The following is a 17,002-nucleotide window of genomic DNA, read 5'->3' as shown; positions in this document are numbered from 1 at the left end:
GAGTTCACGAACGGCATGCTTTGATATATATTCTTTGATTATAGTCATCGATGATGTAATCTCGAATGATAAGCACGATCTGTGTTGAAAAATATCCATAAAAAATATTTCCAATTGCATCCATTTTCATCTCAATCGAATGGCCGAAAACAGGCAACTCTTGTCACCACAGGTATAATTTGACTGACTGAGCCAAGCAACGATCCTGCACCACAAAATATACTGTCAGCATGCATGATAAGCGACACTTCCCTCCCTCACTCACACTTCCCGCACCAACACTTCCCTCTCTCACATTTCCCTCACTCACACTTCCCTCACTCACACTTCCCTCACCAACACTTCCCTCTCTCACACTTCCCTCACCAACACTTCCCTCTCTCACACTTCCCACACTCACACTTCCCTCACTCACACTTCCCTCACTCACACTTCCCTCACTCACACTTCCCTCACTCACACTTCCCTTACTCACACGTCCCTCACTCACACTTCCCTCACTCACACTTCCCTCACTCACACTTCCCTCACTCACACTCCCCTCACTCACACTTCCCTCACTCACACTTCCCTCACTCACACTCCCCTCACTTACTCTCTCCTCACATTTTCCTTCTAAAACCGACCATGCAGTTACCTCCTAAAATAGACCCTAGATTTCCATTTTTAAATAAACCCTACATTCCCTCTGGTGCCCCCCACCTGAAAAGGTCCCCACGAAAGGAGCGCCAGGCTTACCTGCTATTTTATTACTGTTTTAAAATCTGTGATTCCCAATACACAGAATGTGCAAAGAGAAGACTATTGGCCTAAATAATCAAATGGCCTAAATAATCTCTCGCAAATAAATCATGTTTACTGTGCAGAATTTTTCTTCTTCAGTTCTTGATGCTCTGTAATAAGTATCGTTAGAAATATATTATAACAGAAATTTCAATCAAGTAGGTATATGTTAAGCGAGAATGTTTCCGGGACGTGATGATTAATTGTATCGTTTGAATATCAGAAAAGTATAATTTAAATATCAAACTGACAGTTGAATGGGCGTTGGTTTCAAGCTAACTTTATGTTGGAACCGATCGCTCCATAAGTAAAGAGTTTAGGCCTTTCCATACTCTTATAGTATCGTCTTTACCTGGCATCGTCGTGTTGTTCTGATAGAATTCTTTGCATTGTACTTCTTTAATAGTAACGTCGGTGGCATTAAATTCTGAAATTTCATATACTCTTTTAACATTGTGTGTTCATCATATATGTTCTACACCAATAAACATTTAGCACCTATTTGACTAGTGCATGAAGCCTATAGCGTGGCTGTCGTTTCGTCACGACGTAGAATTTTCATCTAATATCTGTTTATTAGATGAAATGTACGTCAAATACGTCAAATGTAACGTTCTAATGGAAAGCAATTTTAGAATTAAGATTTCTGAATGAAAATAACAGCTCGGTTTTGACTAGATCGCTATTACTTCCGTGATCGATCAATTATTTCATTTCCTTACCATTTTTTTACACCGCGCCACAGGGAAGAGGAGATTAAATGAACCCGTTGTTTTTTTTATAGTCCGATACTGGTGAAGCCGGTATCACGTTCCGTAGAAGAGCTGACGAAGACGATGCAAGCAACGCGCTCAATGGAAAAGCTGATGTAGGTGAAACAGGCATTATAAATTATAATAGAGGTTTCAACGTTCATAAGTTCGTTAGACCTGTCGCCGATTCTTAAGAGCGCAGAACACTCGATGCTTATTGCGCTCTTAAACACGCAACTTACTGCTCAAATTCTGCTGTGCTTAACCGCCCGGCCTCCTTGCCAATTCTGACCAGGTGCCATCTGACTGTCGCACAGAGCTGAGATGGAATCCGCACAGGGCTCCCAGCGCTGGGTTTTTCCACCCAGATCTGGGTTTTTTGGCCGTCACCTGGGTGTCTGGGTGGATTTTTCTTTTAAATGGCAAAATCTGGGTTTTTCGTTAAGGAAGTTAATTTTAGCCAATAATATAATTGAAATATTCTCAATGCCTTAAATTTGTTTATGCAGTCAATACATAATGAATGGAGCAACGCACTAACCGTCAGGCTGTATATTTTCCCTAGCTGAGAGATGGTACTGGTATTGTATGCGTTCCTTACCAGTATTGAACGCGTTCATTACCCGTCAAAGCAACGGTTCCCAACTTCTCGGCGCACACTGCACAGTACCGCGCTCGCTATTGACAAGTGACAAGTTATAGTTGTGTAGTGCGTTACGTTGAGCTTACTGTTGCTTTTGTACCTTTGAACATTGTGAAAGACGTTGTAGATGGAACCTGCTTCCATATGATATGAACAGCGTCCTAAACAAAAAAAAAAAAAACAGAGAGAACATCAATTTAGCAGCAGGCGAATACTTATAATTCCATCAGAAGTAAGTAAAATTACAATGTTTTTGATGAAATTTGTCGTCTGGGTTTTTTTTTCCACGAAATCTGCAGAATCTGGGTGTTTTTCAGCAACCATCTAAGTTTTTCTCAAATTGTTGGCTGGGAGCCCTGAATCCGCACCTCTATGCTCCAATCTGTGTGCTCTGAACTGTAACCACTGGGCAACCCTGCACAGTGTTCTGTTTTGTGTTCACGCCAATGCACGAGTTAAATTCATCGTGCTTTGTGCTAGAACCGATGAATTGACAGCTGAGACTGATCTATACTCCGTTGTGCTCAATTCATCGGGAACGGCACAGTGGTACGCTGATGGAAGGCTAAACGAACACGTGCTCTCAATATGAGTCACTCGCATGGTCGGACGCTGGCGAAGAAGAGTTCGCTGTCGCGTTTAGAAAGTTTGTGATGCATTTCACTTGACTTTTTCTTTAAAACGCAGTACCAATACTCTTTCCAAACGTAAATTTTCCGATTTGAAAAAGTAATGTTTGGATTTGTCCGCGTAAAGAATCTGAATTTGTCCCGGAGCAAATGTATTGGAACGGTGGTATTGACCATTTGACCTGAAGATGAAAAATGTTATTAATTTGTTGCATAATATATTTGAAAGTTAATATATACAAGAGAAAATATTTTATTTACTGTCAAGTAATGTTCATTAAAAGTAGGGGACAAATTTTTCGATAAATTTTCTGTCGAAACGACTTCTGACATATACTCCCTGCCTTCAACCTCATCTTGTCTAACATGTCAATTTCTCACGAGAACACGATGGCCGCGTATTTTGAAGTGTTGTTATGGGCCTGAACTATGAAATGGATTTAAAATTTATTCATTTATTCAAAGTGGCTACTAATACAGTTTTGGCTATAGTTTAATTGAAATAAATGTGTAAAAACTAGATTATACAGTAATATTCCTGTTTTATTTACAATGACTTCCATTATTTGGTGAGTTTTTTTAAAATAATTTTGAAGATTTGAATTCTTTCATTCTGTGCCTGTGTCAGTGTGTCCACTGTCCAGTGTCATCTTTCAAAATCAAGCTGGAAACCTAATTGGAAAATATATAAGAGAACAATTAGGTTATCTTTGAATGATTTATCAATGTGTTATTATTTCATTCTAGGCTATGCTTCTGAGTTCTGACCTTCTGTTATATTTCAGTGGGAAAGCCCTGTGGAGTGTGGTGTGCGGCACCAATGTGTTGCCTTCTAATGACGTGGTGGGGGAGGAGCTTGAGATGGCAGCCGACCACCTGCGTGCAGGCATTTGCTATTATGAACCCTTCTCTGAAGAAGATCATCATGAATGGATTGACTCTTCCAATCTTAAAGAAAACCAGAAGAGTTTTGTTCTGCGTCTGGCCAAAATGCTGGTAGGCGGCCGTAGGCCTAATTGTAATAATTAATAATATTTTGCTTGTTAACAATTTCTGTTCAACTTTTTATATTTTGTTTATTCCCATTTTAAACAGACTTGAATTGCATCCTGGTGATCCTGCTATAGTTCTTTTTATATGTGTGTGACTGTGAACATGGTTTGCTTTCTTTATAATTTTACTCATTTTAAATTTTTGTAAAATGTCATCAAGAGGATCAATATTCATTAACCAAATGTCATCATGAGGGTCAATATTCATTATTACCCTGAAATCCCAATCCCAAATATCATTGAGATTTGAGAGGATTAATATTCATTACCAATACCTAAATGTCATCAAGACTCAAGAGGATCAATATTCATTACCAAGTTAAACAGTTAATCGACGTCTGCGTGGGGACCTCATTGAAGTATACAAATATACTCATGGCTTATACAAGGTCCCAGAAGGATTACTAGAATTTGAAACAAGAACCAACACCAGGGGCCACGGCTATAAACTAAAAAAACAGCGTTAATAATTAATAATATTTTGCTTGTTAACAATTTCTGTTTGACTTTTCATATTTTGTGTCTATTCCCATTTTAAACAGACTTGAATTGCATCCTGCCATAGTTCTTTTTTATATTTGTGTGAAATATGTGAACATGGTTTGCTTTCTTTAATCTTTATAATATTACTCATTTTAAATTTTGGTAAAATGTCATCACTCATCAAGAGGACCAATATTCATTAACCAAATGTCATCAATAATCATCATGAGGATCAAATCATCAATATTTATTATTACCCTGAAATCCCAATCCCAAATATCATTGAGAGGATTAATATTCATTACCTAAAAGGCTAAAGGCTAAATGTCATCAAGAGGTATTCATTACCTTAAACTTATCAGTAGTCACAAATTCACAATATCTGGACAAGGGAGTAGGCCAGTAGGGACTTTATGATGAAATCCATTATTACTTCTGAGATTAGAACTTTTGAATTTTCTAAATTAAGTGGAAAATTGGTATAGAATTACAATATGCTTTTTTATTTGTCTGATTTATGGTTTTTGTGATACTATTTTCTTGTAAATGTGATTGCATTCCTCAGCTTGATCTTATTTACATATTTATAACAATAATAATAACATATACATATTTGTTATATATATATTAATATAGGCCTATATATTAACTAACAGGACAGCAAAGCATTGCATGTAATAGATTGCTCCTGCAAATGAAGAATCCTGTAAATTTAAAATACATTTTTCCTAATTTGGTCATTCTAAACTTGGTAATTTTGTAACTAAAGGCTGATGGCTGTTAATTAAAGAAAGATTTCCAGCTCTTATTGTGCTTTTGACTGCCACTAAAGTGACAATTCAAAATTTTACAGAAACTAAAATATTCTTTTTTAAAATGGATAATGCCTATCATTGAAAAGGCACCTTTAAATCGTAATTTTCCCTTTAAAATTTTCAATGAATTGCAATTCCCCCATTGAATATAAATTTACTGTAATTGTAGCCACACTCCTAATCAGCCCATATATATAGTTTATAGATTAAAAAAATCATTCATTAAAATATGTGTATCTACATAGCTGAATGCAACTTTTGATTTCTGCAGAACCTCTGCTCCCGACAAGCATGGGAGTTTTTTCAAGTATTCTTGCAAGAAGAATATCGGGGCAGCATTGCCGAGTTGACTTCTGTGCTTGCCTGCTATCGTTCCGAGTCTCATTTGCTTCACCAAATCTTTGCATTTTATCTCACCGACCCCATGCACATTTTGTCCTGCCGTACACATCTGCTGGCCTCTGCTGCAGCTAAGCAAGATCACCCATATCAGGTAAGCTTTGAATGACTTCAGTTTTAATAAATGACCTCTTGATTACATTTTTCCAGAAATGTCTGCTTAACTCTAAGCTTAACTCTAGTTAGCTTAACTCTAAGTTGAGAAACTTGGCAAAGTTAAGTCATGTTAACATTAAAGTTGAGTTTAATATTTCTGTTTAGACAAGGCTAAAAATATTATAATATTAGGCTAAATTTAGGCTTTTGGTCAATATCAACAGACTGCCCCCACTATTTTTCTAATGTTTACTTTGATATCAAATGTTTGGAGGAGTATGTGAATAATAAGTACAAACTTTTATTATAAATTTTATTTAAGTTTGAACTGAATAGGTTAGCAAATATATAATTTGAAATAAAATATATTATTTCATAAATTGGTTGAAAGCATTCCAACCGACCAACCGGAAGTCATTTTGACTGCATTATTATATATACATGCATTGCCAGTTTGGATGGTGAATCAGGAGCAAGATGTTCCTGTAGCAAGTTGAACCTTTTAATTATATTTTCTAGTTATAATTCTGTGAACTTTATTGTTTCATTCATAATTGATTGATTAACTTGACATATCTTTTTAATGCCTTCTTGAAAAAACTATTCTAATAGTGTAGTACTGACCTTGCTATGAACAGACTATGTACATAACAAAGACATATTTTTTGATTCTATATTGCAATTGAAACGCATTACTTTTCAGTTATAAAATCTGCATTTCACAATTCTCATGTTTTTTTTTTCATTTTAGGAGCTGTTTGCAGACTTTGTAAGAGAGGCTCTTGACTGTGAGCAGTTGTTAGGCTCAAATATGGTTGAAGAACTCACATGTGTTCATCAGGCGGTGATGAAGTATAGGTGAGTACTGAGTGATAGTTGTACAATTCTGTTGATTCTAAATGGTGAACAATATTTATTTTTGAGAGCTCAGACCAATGATTAATATCATTGAATATCATACTTCTTATTTTCAATTTTAAATCCATCTGGTATTGTAATGGGCCCAAGGAGCTTGAAACAATGTAGATTTGTAGCTATGTAAGAACTACCAAAATAATTTATTCAGTTGTATTAATAATATTATTCAGTGCCAGTTAATAAATTCCTATAATCATTAAAGTCTAGGAATGTAATAATTTTTATTGTTAAGCTTTACTGTTCTGTAGAAAAAAGAACAATTTACTAATTATTATTTTTACGATTATCAAAAATAATTCATGATTTACTAATTTATTATCATATGTTTGATCAAACTGAACTGTGCAGGGACTGTCAGGACAAAGCTTACGGAGGCGGCATCTTCGGTGCCCAGGAAGACGAGGCCAACAAAAACAAAACTTCTGCATTAGATTTTGTCCCTGGCAACCCTGACCTGCCTGATGATGGTTAGTATTAATAATCCCATCCAGTCCCACAAGTTTAATTCAATTAAATCAATACATAGTTTTCTATGTGTTGGGAAACTTGGCTGCCACACTAACCTTCGTCTAATTTGATAAATTGTGTCTGTATACATTCATGTATGAGTAAGGGATGTGCAAAAATTAGTGAATCTCTTCATTCATTCTATGTATAGTTAAATAATAGTGAAGTTTACATGAATGTTCTCATCACATTATTATTGATCCATCATTGAATGAATCAGTCGTTGTTGTAAGAATATATAAAATTTTTCTAAAATACATAGGAGAATACCTATGTGAATGATCTTATGTCAGGAGAGAACCAACGGTCTAAAAAATTGATCACATTTGAAATATCATGAAATATTTTAGAACAATCAGAAATACAGATATAGAACATATATGGTATATGTGAATGTTCATATTGCAGGAGAATATCAATGGTTAGCAGCACGCCTTGCACTTGCTAAGCACCTGCTGGCATCGCTGCTGGTGTACTATGCTCAGCCTCATAGGAAGTGCGAGCCTAGCGTAGTGGTCAACCTCATCACACTCGCACAGGTGATGGCCTAGCCATGCTGATTAGATTAAATTATATTATTGGGCTAATTACTTATATGGACTAAACTATTCATCAGCCTACCTCATCACACTCGCACAGGTGATGCCCTAGCCATGCTGATTAGATTAACACGTTGATGACGATTACTTCATCTTGTGCTATTGTTTCATTTTTTGTACTGTTTTTAAACAGGGTTGCCAGACGGTCATTTTTTCATGACAAATTCCGTGGTTTAGTTTTTCTCAATTGCGTTGGCCGGCTAAAAGTTATGATAGGGGTACTTCTTAATTAAATTTTAAATACTGCAAAAAGAAAATGAATGAAACATTCATAGTGGAACCTGCAAATAAACTAGTATACATTGAATTATCGGCCTTTTTTGTTCTCGGATTTGGCCGATTTTAAGCAACCTGAATTATGTACCACTACGTCTTGGAGAAATACATATCGGGGTACGCATATGTACCACTTTGTAGTCAACGTGTTAATAATAATATTGGGCCAATTATTTATCGAGGCTAAAATATTTATCAGCCAACCTCATCACACTCGCACAGGTGATGCCCTAGCTATGCTAATTTGATTAAATTATATTCTTGGGTCAATTATTTATATAGATTAAACTATTTGTTAGCAGACCTCATCACACTCGCACAGGTGATGCCCTAGCTATGCTAATTAGATTAAATTATATACTTGAGGTCAATTATTTATAGAGGCTAAACTATTCATCAGCCTAACTCATTACGCTTGTACTTGTGATGCTCTGCACTCAGGGAAATGAGGGAGACTTTGTCCAAATGGCGATGCATAACCCAGTTTCACGTGGCAAGAGGGCGTATCAGTGCTAGGTACTACGTGCAGAAAGTGTGTCACAATTTGGACAACAGGATTCAAGTGTGTCATGCTAATTGCTTAAATCATATGCTTGAGCAGATTACCAATATATTAAATAATCTGATTGGGCAGATTATTTATGTAGGCTAAAGTATATGTAGCTTGTAATAAGTACGGTATATGCCCTGCTAGTTATTTCACGAGGGTAGGTTGCTGATCAAAGTATTTGTTACATTTTTATTTTTTTTACTGTACTAACTATTGATTGTGTCTGTATTCTAGAATTCTTGAATTGTCAATGGAGCTTGACTCACAAATGTTTTCTTTAAAGATAAGGTGATTTTTTTTTGCTGCGATATTTTTGGAGAATTTGAAATTGAAGCATTTGAAAGACATTAATGCTCAAAGCATTTGATGTTTATAGCAAAGGCGTGTGAGAATTACTTATTTCACAAGTGCAGGTTAGTGAAGAAATCATTTTGTGTTACAGGGTGAAGGCGTGTGTGGGGGCGTGGTGGCCCCGGGGGGCCAGTCATGTCAGGCCGCTGTGGCGACGCTCCTCAGAGACATAGACGCTCTGCACTCCCTCCTGCTGGTGCTGGTTATTGATACTGATGAAGACGTCAGGTGAGATCTTGGGTCATATACCTGAAATTATTTTAGCATAATTCAAATAGCAAACTAATTAATTGTTCTGCCATCACAATGCAGACTCTTGTAATATATTCATATGTGAACCATATTTCTCTACTTTGAATGTGTATGTATAGAGGCTAATGTGTATGTTTCTTTTATTTCTACTCTTACAATTAGTTTTATGCCTTTTAACTTGGTCATTCTCTATAATATTATGACAGAAAATGTATTTATTTGATTTTTATAACATGAGCTCGTAATATATTCATTTGTGAACCATATTTCTACACTTTGAGAGTGTATCTTCCTTCTATTTCTATTCTTACAATTAGTTTGATGCCTTATAACTTGATCATTCTCTAAAATATCATGACAGAAAATGTATTTATTTGATTTTAATAACATTAACTCGGCAGATCGCATAAGCTTTGTGCACCACAATGGCGGGACCAGGTAGAGTCTCTCATAACTGAGTTCGGGTCCCGCCCCGGGCACCTGCCGCCCCTGCTGGCGTGGTGTGTGCTGCAGGGGCGCCGTGCCCTTTGTGACACCAACGGCGCCTCTGTGCCTTCGTCGGAAGTGCAGCGCTACAGCAGGATGGCCGTGAGAGCTGTGGATGGGGGCGTCATGGCCTGCCTACACAACTTTCTGAACAACCAAGCTGTTGTTGTGAGTCTCGATTGCTGTCACTCTAGAGTGTTTCTGTTATCATTATTGCTGTCACTCTAGAGTGTTTCTGTTGTCACTATCATTATTGCTGTCACTCTAGAGTGTTTCTGTTGTTACTATTATTGCTGTCACTCTAGAGTGTTTACGTTGTCACTATCATTATTGCTGTCACTCTAGAGTGTTTACGTTGTCACTATCATTATTGCTGTCGCTCTAAAGTGTGCTCATTGTCACTGTTCTTATTACTGTCACTCTACAGTGTTTCTGTTGTCACTATCCTTATTGCAGTCACTCAAAATTATCTCTATCATCACAATCCTTATTTTAATCAGTTCAAAGTTTTTCCTAACAGCAGCAAAGCCTCGTATTTGTAGCCTTAACTCGCATATACCCTTAAAGTATATTTGAGTTCTCAAGACTCTTGTGCTGAAATAATTCTGGTTTAAAATTACTTGTATTTGGACTTCTGCACTTATGTCTCCATTACTTGAATATTCCAAGAAAAATTTTATTATGTGATATTTTCATCTCATTGAATGATTATTAGATGATATTTTTTTGTCGTCTAAGGATTAATTTGTTCAGCAAAGGCCGCTCAAAATGTCGCTCTAAGATATTTGTTACACTTTATTATGGTTTAACTTTTTCCCAAGGCATGTTATGCACTTTTCATTATGCATATTCCAATTCTCTTCATAATATATAATAATATAACATATTATATATCATAAGATAATATTATGTACGTATTTTTCCATAACTACAATATTATATCATAATATATAATATTAGGATTATTATATGATGATACATAACTTGAAAATGAGTGTAGTTCACAGAGAAGAATGCAATTTCGAGTTTTTTTTTCACATATTTTTTTGGGCAGAGATTTTTTCAGAGCGACGATTTTTTCCAAGATTTTTTTAGGCAGATTTTTTCCAAATTCCAAGATTTATTCGCGCAGAGCGACGCGCTGCTGAAGGAGGTGTGCGCGAGCATCGTGTACTCGGTGGCGTGCGTCGCGGCGACGCAACTCAACATCGACCCCAGGGCGCCGTGCAGCGCCCACCTCAGCGCCCTCGCCGTCGCCTGCGTCGCCAGTCCCGTCCCCGCCCACCTCTTCTGGGCTGAAGAAGGTCTGCCTTCTTGGACTTCAAACTTGAAATTTTGAGAAATAATTACCGTTCGCTATTGGGCCGGTCGGAGGAGAGGCCTTCTATGACTTCAAATTACAAAATAATTACCGTTCGCTATAGGACCGGTAGGAGAAGAGGACTTCTCGGAGTTTAAACTTTAATATTTATAAAATTATTTACCGTTCGCTATAGAACCGGTAGAAGGAAAGGGCTTCTCGGAGTTCCAATTTGAATATTTATAAAAATAATTACCGTTTTCTATAGGACCGATCGGAGGAGAGGGCTTCTTGCACTTCAAACTTGAATATTTAAGAAATAGTTACCGTTTGCTTGAACCGTTTGGAGGAAGGGGTTCTTGGACTCAGTTATGCTTTAAGAACTGCTAATTTCTACTGGTATAAGGGCTGTTTGCTGTAGGAATGGTGGCAGGTCTGTTGTATGGATAAGAAAACTCGAGCCTTAACTATTGCAGAAAAAGTTACTGTTACTATAGTATAGTATAGTATCTTCGGCATTGAAGAATAGGCCTGGATAGGCCGGTCGCCGATTCTTGTACTTTTCCTGACTAGACTATAGTAATGGTCAAGGGAAGGGCTTCTCTGACTTAGTTGCCCAGGCCGTTCCCTGTTGTATTTACGAGTGATGGTCACACTTTGTTGTACCTTCGCTACTATAGGAAATATGATCTTCATTAAGTGTTTCTTTTTTAACTCTTCATGTTTTTTTAGAGATAACTTTTAGCATATTTTCTCATTAATGGAAAAATGCTCTATTGTGCTCGTCATGTCCGTCAGTCCGTCCGTCTATCTGTCTATCCGTCAGTGACTTCACGTTTTCGTCGACAAGAAAATGCGCTCTCTGTCACTCACTGTAGTAAGTACTGAGTTATATTTTTTTTATTGTTGGAGAAATGTGTCTCACATTTATTGAGTACATGCGTAACATACCTCATGAATGTCATCCAAAAAAATCACAAAGATTTAAGGATGAAACCGCTTAGTGGGATATAGTCGAGAAATGATCATAATTCCTATATTAGTACAGTACATCCTGTAATAATTTCGGTGAGGTAATCAACACATATATGTTACATTACTCGAGGTATTGTTGGTAAACCAACAATAAATGTGACTTTAAATTGAACTTCAATTCTAACCTTAATGCAATTCTCAATTTTGATGCGTTAAGCTATGTGCTGAGTACTGAAATGTGGCGAGGACTGCACGTGAACGAATTTTACAGTTTAATGTGGAGATGTAAATGATTTCTTCCATTGAATATTCTGTTTAATGTTCCTGATTAATATTTATATACAGAACGATTGTTGTGGCGTATCGTTCAAACGAACTTGGAGGGTACGTAAACATAAGTTTAATATCGGGAAAAAATAAGAAGATATGAGATATGACGAAGATACCATAAAAAATATAACTCAGTGCTCACTGCAGTGAGTGACAGAGCGCATTTTCTCGTTGACGAAAGACAGACGGACGGACGGACATGGCGAGCACAATAGCGACTTTTTCTATAAATGAGAAAATGCGGTAAAATATTATGATAGATATTGTCCACCATTAATACATTAATGTAGAAGCGATGTGCTAATACTGGATGCATTACAGAAGGTACCGCCGCGGTGCTGCTGCCAGACGCCCTCCTGGTGTTTGTTTTTTTTATAGTCCGATACTGGTGAAGCCGGTATCACGTTCATTAGAAGAGCTGACGAAGACGATGCTAGCAACGCGCTCAATGGAAAAGCTGATGTAGGTGAAACAGGCATTATAAATTATAATAGAGGTTTCAACGTTCATAAGTTCGCTAGACCTGTCGCCGATTCTTAACAGCGCAGAACACTCGATGCTTATTGCGCTCTTAAACACGCAACTCACTGCTCAAATTCTGCTGTGCTTAACCGCCCGGCCTCCTTGCCAATTCTGACCAGAAACTGTCGCACAGAGCTGAGATGGAATCCGCACCTCTATGCTCCAATCTTTGTGCTCTGAACTGTAACCACTGGGCCACCCTGCACAGTGTTCTGTTTTGTGTTCACGCCAATGCACGAGTTAAATTCATCGTGCTCTGTGCTAGAACCGATGAATTGACAGCTGAGAATGATCTATACTCCGTTGTGCTCAATTCATCGGGAACGGCACAGTGGTACGCTGATGGAAGGCTTCCTAGTTCCTTGCCTAGTTTCATGCCTAGTTCCGTGCCTAGTTGCATGCATAGTTCCGTGCCTAGTTAGTATAATAATACTAGTCATGTCTCAGGCTCATGTCTGTCCACAGGAACTGGAGGTGCCGCTGGTGGCGTGTCTGGGGAGTCAGGCGGAGGTGATCAAGGAGCTTCTCCTGTACAGACTTAGAGCTGCTGCTCAGGATACAAGGGTTAAGGTGTGCATTATGTAACTTTAATGCTATCTGTGTTGATAAATTTGTGCATTGAGCATCTTATTATACTTTTGTGACCTTTTTAAAGAATGTGAAGCTTATAATCTTAACAATAACAACTATCTGAATATTTTTCATTGTGGAATTCTGTACGTAACTTTTGACAATTATCATTATTTACGTCAAATTACCGTTTCATTAGATAATGACAATATTGTATTTAATATCATATTAATATAATTAATATGCAATTCCTGATATTAGGTGAATCAATATTACCTCTAATTTAAACTTGAGTGATATAAATCACTTAATATATTCTTGAAGTGCATTAACCGTTCATCTGCCGTTGTTGGTGTCATATCCGAGGCATCTATTTATTTATTTAATTGAAGTAGATTAAAAGCAGGTGTCCATCACGCAGCTGCTGACAGCCGCTGCTTTATCTTATAGTTGCAGCTGTTGTGCAGGTGGCCATCACGCAGCTGCTGCTTTATCTTATAGTTGCAGCTGTTGTGCAGGTGTCCATCACGCAGCTGCTGCTTTATCTTATAGTTGCAGCTGTTGTGCAGGTGTCCATCACGCAGCTGCTGATTTATTTTATAGTTGCAGCTGTTGTGCAGGTGTCCATCACGCAGCTGCTGATTTATTTTATAGTTGCAGCTGTTGTGCAGGTGGCCATCACGCAGCTGCTGATTTATTTTATAGTTGCAGCTGTTGTGTCACTACACCTCACTACCCACATCGTCCGTCTCAAGGCCGTTAGTAATCCAGCCCATTACTAGCTTGCTCACTCAACTAACATCCTTAGTCTACTCGTCGCGATATTAAAAGATGTCACTAAGTACAGACCATGTTGAGATTTTTCATTTAAAGCCAACATGGCATACTAATATTCCTAGATGTTTTCTCTGATTAAACATGTTTTTATTACATTTAAGGAACATGTTATCAAAATAAAGTAACATTTTATCACAATCAAGAAACATGTTGTTAGCACAAAAGTAACATGTTATCACAATGAAGGAGTATGTTGTCACAATTAAGGAACATGTTATCACAATCAAGGAACATGTTTTCATCACAATTAAGGCCATTAGGTATCACAATTGAGGCACATGTTATCACAATTTAAAAACATATTATCACAATTAAGGAACAACATGTCATCACAATTAAGGAACATGTTATCACAATTAAGGAACATGTCATCACAATTAAGGAACATGTCATCACAATTAAGTAACATGTTATCACAATTAAGGAACATGTTATCACAATTAAGGAACATGTTATCACAATTAAGGAACATGCCGCGCTTTGGTCGGCCAACCACGTCGCTGCCATTACCGCCCTCAGAGACTCAGAACCCTTCTGGACGGTCCTCGTGACACCCCTCAACAGCTCAGAGCCTGGTGAGTATATCTTCACTAATTAACTAGTGCCATAACTAAAGTGACATCCATGGAACTGCGTGTCAAAGGCAGCAGCTCTCAACCTTAACGAAATACCTACCATGATTCTGAATGAGACATTCAAACCAACTTCAGAACAGATGTATAACCTTAGACGACTCCTAAGTAAATGCTGCCTGATACTGGAGATTGGCACGATACTTTGGTACTGTATTCATCTGATCAAATCATATATTGTATATGAAAAATTTTACGCTGCGACAAACTGCCACTACCGTGATTTGTCAACTTGGATCAATGACACATTAAAATGACATGGCATAAGTTGAAGTTGACCTCCGCTGCTGCAATACAGAAACTGACTTCAACACCAGGACCTAAATAAATGCTGAAAAAAGGTGTAAGCTCGTGATCACTAAAGTTTTTCTGCATATGGTCTGGTAGAGATACGATCTGGTGTTGTGCTACACCTCCAGTAGCGGGTTGCTTTCGCTTAGGAGTTGTCCTGTATTGAGGATCATTGTTCCTGAAACTGCTGTAGAAGGATACCTTCAGAATTATGGCAAGCATTTCGGTGACGGTGACTTGATGTTACTGACGATCCTACCTCAGGCACCAAATAGATAACGCATATCTGAAGTGTCTGAACGCATATCTGAAGAAATATCCTGTGACTACGTACCTACTTCTGCTGTTACTTCCCCTGACCACAGTTCTTTCCACTGACCGCATGTTATATCCTTGAGTGCGAGGTGCTTAATGCGAGTATTGTAAATAAATTGATCATATTATATAAGCTAATTTAATAAACGTGCACTGCAGGCGAGGAGACAGACAGCGTGCTGGAGCAGACGCTGCGCCTGATAGCGCTGGAACATTTCCATGCTGCGCGCCACGCCAACAAGAAGCGCGCCCACGGCCTGGCTGAAGCCCTCGCGTCCGCCTTCTCCACCAACTGGAAGAACTTGAACCAAGTTAGCGACTGTCCTTCTTGCTTTAGATCTGCCTTGGGAATTCTTGCTTTTATTTGTCGATCTGGAGAAAAAAAATCCTTCTTTGTTCTTGGGTTCGACTATCTTATTTGCCGCAAGTTTAGCTGACATCTTGCTCTGTTGACAGCACATGGTGGGCTGGGTGGGTGATGACAGCAGTTGCCAGCAGGGCGTGACGAGGCTGCGGTGCTGGAGAGACCTGCTGGTGGTGCTGTTCAGCGAGTACCCGCACTGCATACCTGATCTTGAGGCGGTTAGTGACACTACTGTTGTCATTTATGTTATTTTCTTTAATATTTTAGTTCTTTATTAATACGCTATTTGTAGTTACTTATAACAAAACATTAAATTTTACTGTACTCTGGACATTGTTGTTACTTGCAGTAATACTTTAGTTCTTTATTACTACACTAGTCGTAGTTACTTATTACTAGACATTATTTATATTTTATTGTACTGTGGACATTAATGTTACTTTTATTAACACTTCAGTTCTTTATTACTACAATGGTTGCACTCACTTTTTGTAGAGCAGTTATTAATATTATTGTGCGGTAGTTATTGTCGTAAGGCAACTCCTGGCAAAGAATATGAAAACAATGATGATTTAGAATTTATTCTCAGTTCAAAGTTGAAGGTTATTTCAACGTCAGGTGTGTTGTGTTGGAGTTGTTGCAGTTAGTTATTGCACGGTCACTAGTCACTAGCAGCTGTATTGTATGGTCACTAGTCACTAGCAGCTGTGTTGTACGGTCACTAGTCACTAGCAGCTGTGTTGTACGGTCACTAGTCACTAGCAGCTGTGTTGTACAGTCACTAGTCACCAGCAGCTGTGTTGTACAGTCACTAGTCACTAGCAGCTGTGTTGTACGGTCACTAGTCACTATCAGCTGTGTTTTACGGTCACTAGTCACCAGCAGCTGTGTTGTACAGTCACTAGTCACTATCAGCTGTGTTGTACAGTCACTAGTCACTAGCAGTTGTTGGAGTCACTAGTCACCAGCAGCTGTGTTGTACGGTCACTAGTCACCAGCAGCTGTGTTGTACAGTCACTAGTCACTTGCAGTTGTGTTGTAGTCACTAGTCACTAGCAGTTGTTGGAGTCACTAGTCACCAGCAGCTGTGTTGTATGGTCACTAGTCAATAGCAGCTGTGTTGTATGGTCACTAGTCACTAGCAGCTGTGTTGTATGGTCACTAGTCAATAGCAGCTGTGTTGTATGGTCACTAGTCACTAGCAGCTGTGTTGTACGGTCACTAGTCACTAGCAGCTGTGTTGTATGGTCACTAGTCACTAGCAGCTGTGTTGTA

The 17,002-nt window shown here is 38.1% G+C and overlaps 2 protein-coding genes across 2 annotated transcripts in view; both read left to right on the top strand.

The window, feature by feature from the left end:
- The first annotated feature begins 3,139 nt into the window (after positions 1-3,139).
- On the top strand, positions 3,140-12,588 carry LOC108669599 (nucleoporin NUP188). The gene is made up of 10 exons (XM_018156977.2): positions 3,140-3,376; positions 3,593-3,803; positions 5,429-5,650; positions 6,404-6,510; positions 6,919-7,037; positions 7,486-7,616; positions 8,945-9,081; positions 9,507-9,759; positions 10,724-10,895; positions 12,518-12,588. Exons 1-10 carry the CDS (start codon positions 3,360-3,362, stop codon positions 12,586-12,588), a joined length of 1,440 nt encoding a protein of 479 aa, XP_018012466.2. The 5' UTR covers positions 3,140-3,359.
- Positions 12,589-14,305: 1,717 nt separating this feature from the next.
- The window catches only part of LOC125178416, a 7,010-nt gene continuing 4,313 nt past the window's right edge, over positions 14,306-17,002 (top strand). The window contains exons 1-4 of the mRNA XM_047882098.1: positions 14,306-14,338; positions 14,592-14,700; positions 15,523-15,674; positions 15,820-15,945. Of these exons, the coding sequence (XP_047738054.1) occupies positions 14,306-14,338; positions 14,592-14,700; positions 15,523-15,674; positions 15,820-15,945 (420 nt within the window). The remainder of the gene's footprint in view (positions 14,339-14,591; positions 14,701-15,522; positions 15,675-15,819; positions 15,946-17,002) is intronic.

This window comes from Hyalella azteca, unplaced genomic scaffold (genome assembly GCF_000764305.2).
Source record: "Hyalella azteca isolate HAZT.00-mixed unplaced genomic scaffold, Hazt_2.0.2 contig9645, whole genome shotgun sequence".
NCBI lineage: Eukaryota > Metazoa > Arthropoda > Malacostraca > Amphipoda > Hyalellidae > Hyalella > Hyalella azteca.
This window is presented reverse-complemented; position numbering and strand designations above follow the sequence as displayed.

Coding starts and splice junctions, on each gene's coding strand:
- LOC108669599 (XM_018156977.2), top strand. Junction 5,651..6,403: donor AGCAAGATCACCCATATCAG/GTAAGCTTTGAA, acceptor TTTTCATTTTAG/GAGCTGTTTGCAGACTTTGT. Junction 10,896..12,517: donor CCTCTTCTGGGCTGAAGAAG/GTCTGCCTTCTT, acceptor GATGCATTACAG/AAGGTACCGCCGCGGTGCTG.